At 39.4% G+C, this 14,454-nt stretch overlaps 1 protein-coding gene across 5 annotated transcripts in view; it reads right to left on the bottom strand.

The window, feature by feature from the left end:
* FAM120A (family with sequence similarity 120A) overlaps positions 1-14,454 on the bottom strand; it is a 104,282-nt gene that overhangs the window by 48,143 nt on the left and 41,685 nt on the right. For 4 of the 5 annotated variants that reach the window (XM_029051013.2, XM_029051012.2, XM_029051010.2 and 1 more), the window contains 2 exons: positions 5,878-5,975; positions 5,302-5,585 (listed from right to left, as the gene is read on the bottom strand). In XM_029051013.2, the coding sequence (XP_028906846.1) occupies positions 5,302-5,585; positions 5,878-5,975 (382 nt within the window). The remainder of the gene's footprint in view (positions 1-5,301; positions 5,586-5,877; positions 5,976-14,454) is intronic. The other variant, XM_029051011.2, reaches the window with a different exon arrangement.

The raw sequence follows: 14,454 nt of genomic DNA, 5'->3' as shown, positions 1-14,454 counted from the left end.
TTTCAACCCATTTCAGGTAGGCTAGGACAAGTCCTCATTTCCTGATGCTGTACTGCTTTGGCAAGTACTGACTATAAAGGTTGATAATTTAGCACAGCAGATGTTAATCACACCCAAATAGCATGTTTCTGCTGAGAAACTCATTAGTACTGGACTGTATCATTATGGTAGAGTTGTTCTTTGTTTTGAAGACATTTTATTCCGAATGCTGTCCTGAGAAAATAAGTTATGCTGTGCATATGTATGTATAAACACATACAGCCTTGGAAAAATATATGAAATCAGAGAAACCAACTACCAACCAACTAGAGGTATCATTCTTTATACAAGAACATTCTGAATATTCAGGTCAGTGAATTATAGCTCATTTTTAGAACATATGAGCAAAACCATTAATAAAAGATGACAGTTGTTAAAGGGCTTACTCTGTGCCAAGAACGATCCAACACACCGGAATAAGTCTCCTTTTCTGTTTCCCCTTCCTATCTTTCTTCCTCTGACTTGTACCCAGAAACAATTCTCTGTTCCCTTTCCCCATATTGGGAGCATCTGGAACCCTGTGTGACAGTCCCTATTTCTGAGTATGTGGCTATATTGGCCATGTGTGCATGTCTGTCATACCTCATCTGTATATGTGTCTATATATGTAGATCCACCTCTCCAAACAACACAGCCAGTGTTTCTGGCAGCCCAGGCCACAGTGTCTTCTGCCCACACCTGGTTTTTAGGGTTAGTGGTATTGCAAAACCATAAATGCTGTTGGGAGGATGTGGGGACCAAAGCTCAGGCATCTACAATTTAGCTGTGCAGCCTAGCCAGGGTGGGAGGAGGATGGCCAAGGACACTCATCAACTTCTACATGCTACTGGCTATTGGTAGCTGACATCAGGGAAAGATTCATATGGACAACAGCCTTAAGGTAAGTACAGATTAGAATAAGGAAAAGACTTCAGGGGGAGCAGGATATGTGGCTGAAGTTGCTTGTATGCTCCCACTTTTTCAGAAGCCAAAAAAGCAGGACTCATGCACAGGGTCTCTGGAAGAACATCTTTTCCTTGCTTCATAGGCCGTGAGTTTTTCTAACGCTCATGCAGATCATAGCCCAGTTTGGCTCCCCCTACAATCTAACAAAAAGGAGTCTAAAAGAGAAGTGCATTTTATTTACTGAACGTTGAGGGAAATAAGAGACTCCAGAAGTAGATAACTAACAATGTTTGAGCCTAGCAGAATTAACTTGCTGAGTTGGATTTATTGGAAAAGGCACAGGAGTGTAAGTCAGTAGATCAAAGCTCACATGATCACTGATTATGGGGCCTTGGGCAAGTCATTTAACCTTGGTATGGCTCAGGATAATTGCCCCTTTCTACCTGACAGGGATGTTGTAAAGATAAAATGGATTATATTTTAAAGCATCACTACAAAAAGTAAAAACACAAAGAGTATTTTCATGACAATGAGCTTTTTGGAACAAGTCATAGTCCTTGCTTTATACAATTACAAAATAAAACATACCACAATATATAGGTGAAATACAAAAAATGCACAAGAAGTTAAATTTTTCTTTGGGTTTTTCCCTCTTTATGGAATCCACAAAGAGGTTGACCAGGAGACTTATTAAATCAAGAAAAAATATGTATAAACAGTAATTTTAAAAGCACAGTAAAAGTTCAAAGTGCCTGCAGTGATAACCTTGAAACTGAGGATTAACTACAGGTCCTAAAGAGTTTTTTCAATTGATTTTGAGAATAACTATAAAGCCTCTGGAACAATATAAGCATATAATCTGAAATAAGGTAAAATTCCAGGAAAAGTAGATCAATAGGCCTTTCACATAGGTGATATCTTTAGGAAATAACAGAGCAAAAATCTCTACAAAAAATACATAATACATCTTTGGTTTCAATTTAGTTCCAAGGTAGTTGTCATGAAGCTGAAAGAACTCCTTGGAGCTCAAAGTACTGTTTAGCTACAAAGCACCCCCTAAGGCTTTTAAGTCATCTCTTGCTCTCTCTTTTCCTAACATAACTGAAGCAGGGTTAGGATAAAAGGAGACAGGGAGGGTGGAGGAGAAAGGGAAAAAGAGAAGGAAAGAATGAAAATATGTTGCGTGTTTTCATTTACAAGTGAGGAACGGTGAGTAATTCTGGGTCAGACATTTTATCACATGGGAGTAAAAACTTATTTCTGACTCTTGGAGACAGGTAAATATATCATGACCAACGTTTCAGAGAATCTTCCAAGTCTGGCAAGGAAGACAGCAGAGTTTTATGCTCCCTGATCATTTTGTTTTTTAAAAAAGAGAGAGCACACACCAAACATACTTAAAAAAAAAAAGGGCCGGGGTTGGGGGGAAGAACAGACAGGGGAACTTGAAAAGGAAAAATCATGGCCAAGATCAAAACAGAGAAGTTCTCTACTATGATTTCAGCATACGTAGGTATAAATGCCCTTCTTACTCTAAGACAATGCTACTGATGGGGAGGTTCATCTATGGATGCTTGGGTGTGTGGCTGAAAGCCACTACAGGACATGCAATCCCAGCTACAAGATTATCCTTTGTTGTGATTTCATGTTTGATTGTAGTGCGTGGTGCCATTCTTGCTTTCACTTCCTGGTTTCACGTTTCTCTCAAGAATTTCTGCTCAAGAAGAGCTGCTCCTTTCTTGATTGCAGCACACCATGGAGGCCTGTGTTCCAATTTTCAGCCACGAGGCCATATTATCTGAAGTTTCACTTTATTGCACTCATAAAACATTCTTTGCCCCCTTTGATTTGGGCTGCCCAATTTCAGCTCACCAGTACCCAGAAACTGTCTGGGTATCCTGCTGACATCCATTCTTCTCCTATGCCCCACCCAGAACCACCTTCAGTGCTAGCAGATTAACTTTGAACCAGGGCATCGTTGTTTGTGATCCTCTGCTGCCACTTGATGTTGCATATGGCCAGTATATGGCGTTGATGGAACTGTCTCAGTACAGGATGAGAGAAGCAGCCTAAAGTGACCGCTTCCTTAGAATTATCATAGGGTTTTCCCTAGGGTCAGTGCAGGGGATTTTGGCTCTACTCTGGCATATGCTTCCAAATAGCCTCTCCTACCCAGTAGGTGCAGAGGTAGTAAAAGCAGAAGTGGGGGCGACAAGAGGATAATACGGAATTGAAGGTGAGGAAACGTAGGGGCAGTAATTGTGTATATCTGGTGATCATGTGCGACACATTGTCCAAACCCATCCCACTCTCCTTTTTCCTATCCTGGTAATGTGGCTGCATGTTGGTTCAGGCTGCAACCCTTTGCAGCAGAACCACAACAAAAACTTAGTGGATGGCAGGTGAATGGGTATGAGGTGGTATACCTATCATCCCATGACTCTATTGAACACACTGAAACTCCCTTTTATTAGTGCAGGCACATGAAAGTGCATTGCCTTTGGCTTTAATATTCACATTTTGAAAATATCAATGTGAAAAAGCTCATATAAAATGAGGGTTTTTTTTCTTTAAAGGCAAATACTCTATCTACACAATAAAGTACCGCATCTGAGAATAAAAATAACCCAGTGACAAAGTATAGGTGAAATGCAAAGTTGGAGTCTTGCTGGGACACATCAACTTTATATAGGCTATTTAGATAGATCCCCATGCTTTCCCTTTTAAGACAGGCAGCACAACTGACACTGTGACTAGCCAGCAGGCTGTGGTTCTGATTCCAACATGCCCACTGATTTTTATTTATTTATTTATTTATTTTTAAGTGAGACACCACAAGAGAACACTGGTCTAGGATTCGCCAACTCTTAAAATAGGGATAAATACCACTTTCCTTTTCCTGTCTTGCCTGGAACTCTTTTAATAATTTTTTTAAAAACCTCTGAAAACAGGTATTCTAAAAATGCATCAAAAGGAATTGATAAAAAGTGCTCTCATTGATGTGAGAACAGCAATGTCTCTGGAATGGAATGCTGATCTCTTAAGCCTCAGAAACCTACATGCTTTAGCAACCATTTCAATTAAAATTTGTTTTAAACCAGCAGGGGATCTGGGGACATCAGTCTATCACATTTACTGAGCATCTACTACGAGCAGAGCACTGTATTAAGTGCTTGGGAGGGTTCAACAGAGGACAAGCTACCGGCCCACAAGGAGCCTAAAGTCTAGCTGGGTATGAGACAGCACCTTAACCAGGGGGCCTAAAAAAATTCTCTCCCAGGTGAACACCTCTATGCTATATTAGCAATTTCATGCTTATATGTGAGGCTTAGTTCTGCGTATCCACCTTAATGCCCCTTGTACCTTGCAATGCGCTCTTTTGTAATAGTCAAATCTTGAGTAACGAGACAGGAAAAACATAGTAATGGAAAAACAAAAATTTCAACTTCATCTGCCACCAAATCTTGCCAGAGCTGCAAGCTAATCTACTTTTAAATCCATAAGTAGCCCAATAGCCAAGAGGCAGGAAGCTAGAAAGATGAGAAGCTAAGGGCCTGGATAATCCACAAACTAGATAATTATCCCCTGAGAATCATGGATGTTATCTGTATTTTGTGATGCCCTGAAAAGTTTACAAGATTAGCCTTCTATTTGTTTTTTAAAATGATAAATAATTGTAGAAATTTTTATTTTATGGGGTAATTTCCCACTATTAAGCTATTTCTTAACTTTTAGGGGGCCTGCTTTTACTAGTGAAGGATGAAGGGAAGAAGAGAAAGGTAGTCTAATAAAGAGTCAGAATACTTGCAAAGATCACTGATCATACATTTTATTTACAATTGTAAAGGATAGCTATGAGATTCCCCCCCATTTGTTTATTAGAAGTGGGATTTATTAAGCACTCCCTATGTGCTAAGCACTGAAGTAGACACAAAACAAACAGCTCAAACCAAGTCCCTGAACCACACAAGGCTCCCAATCTAAGAGGTAGTGAGAGCAGGTCTCTTATCCCTATTTCACAGATGAGGAAATTGGGGCACAGAGAGATTAAGTGACTTGCCCAAAGTCACACAGCAGGCCAGTGGCAGAATGGGACTAGAACTCAGGTCTCCTGACTCCCAGTCCCACATTCTTTCCACTAGGCCATGCTGCCTAGTGGACAAATACTCACCTCAAACAAAACAGGAAAATCAGTGTTGAAAATAATTAACAGAACAAAGTGAATTGGGGCACATAATACCTCTAACTGATATAATGCCTTTCCTATCGAGAGCACGAAGCACTCTTCAACATATAATTATGCTTTTGCAATTTCTAAACAAGGTTCTCCAGCTCATAAGCTTCTATTCGACAAAGAGCATAAAATGCATTACTTACTTTGCAGCTCCTCCATTGCCTTCGTCGTTATCTGAGGAAGATGATGTAGAAGAGGCATGAAAATAGGTTGAATCCACATGGTTGGGGCTGCCACTCTGAGCTAGATTTATTGGGGAGGATCTCTCATACAGTGGAGTATGCTTTCCTTCATGAGGAATGTTACTGTAGTTGTTCTGCTCAGACAAATTTTTTCCACTTGTTTCCAAAGTGATGGCCGGCTCAGAGAGGCTATATGGGTATGGACCCTGACCCAGAACAACACCTGGGTTAGACATTTGTTGAACCTAAAATAGAGGACACATTTCACAAAGACAGAGTAAAATGCAGTTTGGAGGCCCTGGGCAATTCTTAATTTACATGCTTGCTACCTTGCAAAAAGATTTACTTTTTTAAAAATTTTACGCATAATAATAACCTATTGCTTTCAGAAAACAACTTTCACTGGAGTCTGAAAACTCACTTGTTTTATAAATTAAAATAAGTTCATGCATATGTGATTGTTAAGATCAGGGTTTGTACATTATAGTTTTCCAAGAACTAGAAACTCAGATCATCAACAGGATTATGAATATTTACCCCAGATTTTGCATGTATTGAGGCCTGTGGAATGTTAAGCATCTGAGGAATATACGGTGGCACTATCCCAGGCATTCCAAATTGATTTGGTCGGGCTGCTTCATCAGTATTGGGAGAAAAGGAAAAGACAAAAGTGAGAAGGGGAGCATTTACTTTCACAGTGCACTAAAAAAAAAAATTACCAAAAATGTAAGCATCATTTAAGCATCTACCATTTGAACAAAATACAGGTTAAAGGCAGAATTCACAGGGAACTTAGAGATAAGCTCTCTCTCGCTGCTTGTCAGCAATTCTATTTTGCCCCTTTTCAAACTTTTTCCCCCAGTACTAGTTATTGTCCTGGGGGCATCCTCCTTCTCTACAGTTCCCATGAGTAGCAGCAGTGGTAATACTATTAATTGAGAGCAAACTCGGTGCAATGCACTGTACTGAGCCCTGGGGAGTATATAACACAAAACTGATGCTTTCCCACCAAAATGTTTACACTCGAACAGAGGAAGACATAAATTAATCAATCAATCAATGGTATTTATTGAGTATACAGCACTGCAGTAAGTGCTTGGGAAAATAATAAAAGTATTGACAGATGAAAATCAAAATCAGTAATTGAATATAGATAATTGGATAAACATATATACACAAGGGCAGGGAATGGGTGTAAAAAAAAAATTTGTGCTGGAATGGCTGATGGGTTTGTGTAGCTTGGCATGTTGGGGATTAAACCAGATCTTTGCCCCTCTCCTTCCTCTGCCTTTGGGTCACCACTTCTCCACCTTTCCTATCCCATGTCCCAGAGCCTCCTTTCTTGGCCTTCCCCTGCTCTGATTCTTCTCTCCAGATCAGACTTGTTCAATTAAGGTTCCTTCTATCTTCTTTCACTGCTCCTCCCACACTTTCCATACATCCCCTCATTTCAGCAGACAGAGGACATGGTTGGGAATTCCATGTGTTATTTGGGATCTGTGACTATCCTTGCTATAACCTTTTACTGAGATTTAGAAAAATTTGCATCAATAACACCTTTCAGCTTTTTCAGATTCTCTATTCCATCACTCTCACATACTCTAATTTGAAGAATATTTTCTGCTTTTACAGGATCCATTTAAATGGTTTCTTTATTTCTGCTATTCTTCAGCTTTAATACCTCGTTTGTGTTACTTTAAACAACATTTTTTCCTACATCATTTTTTCCTCTATTCTCTGCTCCATTCTGCCTTTGGCATTCCTTCTCTTTAGCATCTTCAGTATTCATATTTAATTCATTTACCATTAACCAAAATGCAGGTGAATTACTTTAACCAAAGAAAACAAAACCTGTAATTCCTCCTGAATTCTTAGAGCAACTATTAGGAGGCATCTTTAAAGTTTGATGACACTTCAACTAAAACAAACTTCTTCCTTGTCTGGCAGGGATCTAATCTAAAGGATGACATTACTTGGGAATTACTGTACATTGTTTTTCTGGAGTTAATCATAAAGGTTCTTTTGAACTTGCTCAAGTTTACAATGTAAGCTTTCACATTCTTTATAGGAACAGCTAGGCCAATGGACCGGGAATCTGACATCACTCCACAAGATTCAATTTATAAAATCATTAGCCATTTATAGACCATTTGCCAGTCATTTTCTCCTTCCAACTACCAATGGTTAGCATTATAAAGAACAGCAACTGTTCTAAATTGAGTTGACTCAGAGGAAACTGCATGAAAAAACTGAGGACCAATAAATGGAAAAGCTGAGAAAAGGCAGGAGAGAATTTACAAGTCATATTATGAAAGGGAACAACCAATAATTTTATCGTGCTTTATGTAATGTGGAATTCAAGCGGAGGAAAAACATGGCAGGAGTGGCTAAGGGTAAAATGACATATAATACAGGAGAACAAACAGCCCTGTCTTCAAGTGTTAGGTGACACCATCTTTTGTATGTTTGTATGTGTGGACTTGTCTGGAAAGACCAATGTACAATCAGTAGTTGCTTCTGCAATTGCACACAAATGCTATCCTTTAACTTGCAGGCTGCAGCATCACTTCTAGCAGCAGCAGCATCTGGAATGATTAGCTTTGACACAAATAGGGAGGCCCTCCTTGAGCAAAATGCTAGTTACTACAGACTAGTAGCTTGTCCTGCCAGTACAGTCTCCCAGGAGTCTACATCTATTTCCTATTGTTTGAAGTTGTGCTTCATGCCATTTCAATTTTTCTTCTAGTGTTCCCCTCGCTGGTGGTCAGCTTACTTCAACCTCATAAAGCAAATAGAGGTACGGCCCAAGATACATCCGTAATATGTTCCTCAAATATGTGGCTGTGTAGTGAATGGTCACATCATGGTATTTGTTTTCCCATAGTCCTACATGCGATTAGTTAGGTTCTCTTCCAGAACCAGCCCTGATATGACAACTGAGTCCAACAGTTAAGTAAAAATTACTTTTGTAGGTTGTTCTCCACTATCCGCCTGCCCCGGTCTCTCTCCTCCCCACACTATTCCTAGGGACTTTCTTGACCCCTGTGCACCCCAAACCTAGCTCCCTATGCCCTTGACTCCCCGGTCTCTCTCCAACCCACCTGGTGTGTATGTGTGTGCGTTGTTTATATGTGTGTGCATGCATATATACAGGTAAATATACAGTATATACTTATACTGCACACCATGGACACGACCCCAGCTTCCTTGCCCCAAACAGTGGGGAGCCGGCTCAGTTTGACTTGGCTCCAAACTGCCCTCCATGTACTTCTGGCCCTGCTCGAGTTAATAGTCTTCTTTTTCTTTTTTTCTCTCTCTCTCTCTAAGACCAATAGAGAGGACCCAATAGCATATGAAAAGATGGCCTTTACAACAGCCAGTGTCATAAAGACTGGTAATAATACTTCCAGATCAGATGACATACTGGCAAGATATACAAGCAAGGAGGGATGTAGTCATACTTTTGCACAAAATTTTCCTCAGCATGTGGAACACCAAAAATTATGTGACAAAGTTTCTAAGGAGCAACTACAAACAACATTTTTGAGAAGCTAGAAGTCTATGGAAGCTATCAAGGCACCTTACATGTCCTACTGCTGGCAAGGTTTACCAGGATTCTTCTCAACCAGTTATTGGACTGCATTCCTATCAATGTTCAATGCAGTCACAATGAGGCTTTAGATGGCAAAATTGTAGTACTGATCTTTGCCATAAAAGTTCAGAAATCAACAAAGCAGCATGGTCCAGTGTATGAAACGTCGGGCAAATCACTTGACTGCTCTGTGGCTCAGTTCCCTCATTTATAAATTTGGGCTTATATAACTGTGATCCTTCCCTACTTAGACCGTGAGTCCCATGTGGGCTAGAGACTATATCTGACCTCATTATTTGGTATTTACCCCAGAACTTAGTACAGTTCTTGGCACAATAAATACCACAATGATTATCATTTAGACTATTATATTCAGTCACCTAAAAATATTAGCATTTGATATCACCTAGAGACCTGAGCTGTGGCAACTACTCAGCAAGTTTGGCTGCTCTGAGAAGTTCACCAAGATCCTAATGATGCTCCACAGTGGTGTGGTGTGCCAGAGTTGAAGGAGCCTTATGGAACTGTAATAAAGCAGGGTTGCAGGACAGGTTCCCTCAAGCTGAGACTACTTTAAGTAGCCATACTTGACCAATTAATTGAAAGTATTTATGGAGTGCCTGCTGTCAATCAGCTAACTGTATTTATTAAGTGCTTACTGGGTGCAGATCACTGTGCTAAGTGCTTGGGAGAATATAACAATATAACAGACATTTCCTGCCCACAGTGAGAGAAGGAAGTATGGAGGGGGCAAGTGTTTTGAGAAGGTGTGAAGAAATGGGGTTGGATGTGCTGGTGGAAGGGGTGGATTTTGAGAAAAGGCAGGATATCTCTTCTAGAGATACTGCTGGGAAAGATGGGAAAGTTAAAGGGGCAAGAGTGGAGAGGGCTTGGGAAGGGGCAGGGGAGATTTTAGGGAGATCACATCTAATAGTCAATTTCTTCAATTAAGTAGGTGGCCAGGACATTAGGGGCAAGGGATGGGGGAGGCAGGGGAACAAAGGATTTGAGGAGGAAGTTAAACATCTGGAACAACTGGCAAGGGCAATGGGCATGGGTGTCAATAAGGACAGAGAAATCATTTTGCCAGGCAGAGGAGAGGGCAGAGTTAAAGCACGCAAGGATACACTTGAAGAGGGTGAAGTCAGACTGATATCTTGATTTCCACCAGCAGTGCTCCGCAGGTCATGTACAAGAGTGAAGCAGGCAGACTGCGGAGGTGATCCAGGACTGTGGGGTAGTGGTAAGAGACCAACGAAGGGATACGGGAGCGAGTGAGTTCAGTAGAAAGGGTGGTATTAAGATCATCAATTTGCTTTGTTGGGAACCAACCACTGTGTATTGAGAGCTTGGCAGAGTATAGTGCACCTTGCCATCCTCAAGGCGATTACCATCTAATAGCGAAGGCACAAAGTATTTACAAAAGGTGGGAGTAGGAGGAAGGATAAAGACAACTGGTAAAAGCAAGAGTATGGGAAGACGAATAGATGAATAAAGTGAATAGTAGAGTACGTGGATATATGTACAGAAGTGCTAAGGATGGCCAGACATTCTATCCTTCAAGACATAACAAATGTGAACACCTTTATTCGAAAAATGCTTCAGGTCTCTTTGGAAATTCTTCAGGTTCGATAGGTTATCATCATCAAAAGTCCTGCCGAGAGTCATTCATGAGCTCATATACAGGTGACTGCGCTCTAGGAGCGCCCATGCAAGAGGTCATGCTAAAAATGATAAACCACTTAGTCAGTACAGTGTTGTGGACTGGATAAGGACTGAAGATCAATTACTGAAAAAAAACTATGGTTATCAGCCTATGTGTAAACTTAAGGTTTATCAAAAGCAATTCAGAGCTGAAAGCTGACATTTAATTGAACCAATTACAATAATCACTGCATACTATGCTGCTTAGCTGAACAGGATTCAGAGACATAAATTGAAGAGACCAGCATGCCCTTTGTGGAAACCTGCTAGATAGGAGTAGAAAGCCAATGTGGCATTAACCTCCTTACCAATCAAAAGAACTACAAAGCCCTGGTAATCTGCAACCTAGACTTAATACAGATATCACATCTGGTATCTTAGACAATTATATCAGTATCACGTATGAGCTCACCAATGGTACAGGTGTGGTAGCATTAAGCATAGCTAAAAGTGACTGATTAGAAAAAATAGCATTTTAAAATGTGAAAATATGCACAAAAGTATTTTTCAATTCTTGGGTTTTGCCTTAACCTCCAAGTATCTGGGACCCTTTTATTTATTTATTTGTGTGTGTCTGTCTGTCTCCTAACAAGGCACCTGTGGTAATTCCAAATTACTTGAATGGAACATATTTTTGGCTTTAGATAAAATAATCTCTTTTAAAAATCCTTAAAGAGATAACTATTGGGATCATTCCAACTACCATTTTATATTTATATTTTTCATCTACCCACCTCAAGTGTTTTAAAAACATTCTCTAATATTACAGCATCCCAACTAGGTCACTTTTTCCAAACTAAATTGGGAAGATGACTGCTTCTTGCCTAGGTTCATACAAGTTAATTGCAGAGATAGAAAAAGAACCTAGGATTCCAATTTCCTGTTTAACAGCTAGGCCACTTCCTCCCCAAGAAGTTTAACAAGGTTTAAAATCCAACCACAAATGTGAAGCCCCAGAAATTTAACAAATTTCTTTCTAGTCCTAAATCACATGAATCAGAAATTTTAAAAGACTTCTAATTTAACTACACATTCGAGTACTTATTGGTATGATTGCAATTTCTTTTCTTAAACAAGGCCAAAGTATGAGTAGTTTAGGACTAATAAGATTTCCACAAGAGAAAGACCCTGCCCTCAAAGGAGCTTACAATCCTTATATTATTCTTTAATGTTAAACTCACAATCACTCCTGCACAGTCATACAGTGCCACAACATTTTTCATGCTTTTAGATTAACACTGCTCTCCTTTTATATAAAAGCAGCATGGCCTTGTGGAAAGAGCACGAGCCTGGGTTCTAATCCCAGCTCTGCCACTTGCCTGCTATGTGACGATAGGAAAGCCACAACTCTGTCTCAGTTTCCTCGTCTATAAAATGAGGATTCTACACCTGCTGGCACTACTATTTAAGACAAAGTTCTATGTGGGTCAGGGAATGTGTCTGACCTGATTATCTTGTATCTACTCAAGCACTTAGCATGGTGTGTGGCACATAGTAAGGGCTTAATGAATAACAACAACAACAACAATAATAATAATAATACTATAGTCAACAGCATTAGTATTGTTAGTATTATTATGGCATTTGTTGAGGTACACTGAGATATTGTAGGCAAATGCCCTAAACTTCCCAAGAGAAAAATATAAACTTCCATCTTAGTCTATGTTCTAAGACACAACGATCCCAATATGAACTAACAATGTCAGTCCATCTGGCACCATATCCAGTAACTATGTTTTCTAGAATCAAGAAAAGGTTTTTTCAGTATGGGGGAGGCTATTAAAATTAAGCATTTCAGATAAAAATCGGATGATAATCACAATCGTAACACTAATACTAAACTGAAAATGAACAATTTCTGTATCTCTGTTGAGATGATATAGTTTAAATATGACTTTTTTTTTTTGACAAACTTGAATTCCATTCTTATTTTGCTTTTAGAAATTGTGATTTTTCTCCTTGAACAATATTTAAAGCTAAAACCTTAGATTATTAAATCAAAAGACTGTAACTGCTAACTACACTGAAAGAAGACCATCTTATTACTCAATTTCTCTATCTTCTACCAAAATGCTGAATAAGGCAGTCTGCTTTCGTGCTGTATTATACATGTTCTTCTAAATCAGATCTTGTTCTCATACTAAAGCTTAACTATGCAGAGCCACTGTCTGTCTTGTTGATGACAAGAGTATTTTTCTCAGAAAAGATACAAGGGCTTACAGAAAGGAGATTAACACTACCAGTTTCTTATTTCCCTTCCTTTATAAATACTTATTGGAGAAGTAAGCTTTTGCTGTAAAAGGTAGGCCTGTGAGAGGCAGACAGAAAGCAGAAACTGAAAAATAATTCTTGCATCAAAAAAACCCTACAACTTTTTAATGTGCTTTAAGTAACCCAATTATACATTCTTACACACACACACACACACACACACACAGACAGGAATTTTTCTAAGGATTGAGAAAGGGAAAAGGAACAGACATCTGAGCTAGCACTTATGGTCATAACTGAAGTGATTGTTTTATGATAAATGAGACCTTTTATTCTGCTCTTGGGTCACGATTCTGTGCAACAAAACAGGCAAGGACTCACCTATAGTAACAAAATATCAATTTTTTTGGATAAGTCAAAAAGTTCAATTAGGAACAGTTAAATAATAAGACAGTGGTTTAAAAGTAGTTATGACATCAAACTACACTTTGTTAATGATGTCACATTGTGTAAATCAATGTAATTAACCACTCCATTTAATGATGTGTGTGCTTTTAAACTAATTTAAAACGCTAATCGTTCTCAAGGAATAGAAGAATGAGTGATCTAGAACTTTAAGACAAGCTTCAAACTCCTCCCTTATAATGTTTGGGGAGAAAAATGTGTACTTTGTTTTAATTCAAATACCTTAAACTTTGGTATTCTTCTCTCTGAATATGGAAGATAATGCCAATCAAAAGGTTGGGCCGAACTGGTCATTACACATACTGTACAAAAGCTTTCTGTGGTTCTTTGGCTTAAGCCAGTCTACCTTTTAGATGTTTCATTTCTCCAAACTGGAGTAGGAATATTTTTTAAAAAATAATAATAATGATAGTGATATTTTTAAAGCACTTACTATGTGCCAAGGCACTGTACTAAACACTGGAGTGGATACAAGCAAATGAGGTTGGACACAGTCCCTGTCCCACATGGGGCTCACAATCTCAATCTCCATTTTACAGATGAGGTAACTGAGGTACAGAGAAATGAAGTGACTTGCGCAAGGTCACAAAGCAGAAAAGTGGCCGAGCCAGGATTAGAACCTAGGTCCTCTGACTCTCAGGCCCACGCTCTATCTAAGCCATGCTGCTTCAGAAAGCTCTTGGGCAACTTCTGGTTTACTGTTATCTTTGCTGGACAAAGTACATGAAGATAGGAAATGATTCTAAAAAGCCTTTTCATATTAAAATATTTACCGAGAAATGGGTAAACTACCACCTCAGCACTTCTGAACTGGCCACATACATATGCACTCACAGCCAATCAATAGTAGGGATCTAGGTCTGAGGGTTGGTGGTGTGAAATCAGCAGAAGAGTAGTGGCATGAGTGACTTGAGTCTGACAGAGGAGTGTGTGGATTTGAGCATAAAAAAAGGGAAGAATGTGTAGGGAGTCTGGGAATAAAGAGAGGAAAGGATGGGTAGGGAGTCTGAGCATAAAGAGAGGGAAGGGTCTAATGATCAGAGATCTCTGGGGAAGAATGGGAGTAGAAAACAGTTTTACGGGGAAGTGGTGGTGTTATTAAGTGAGATGGGAAAATTATGAGAAATGTGTTTTGGAGGGAA

The sequence above is a fragment of the Ornithorhynchus anatinus genome, chromosome X1 (assembly GCF_004115215.2).
Source record: "Ornithorhynchus anatinus isolate Pmale09 chromosome X1, mOrnAna1.pri.v4, whole genome shotgun sequence".
NCBI classification, from domain to species: domain Eukaryota; kingdom Metazoa; phylum Chordata; class Mammalia; order Monotremata; family Ornithorhynchidae; genus Ornithorhynchus; species Ornithorhynchus anatinus.
This window is presented reverse-complemented; position numbering and strand designations above follow the sequence as displayed.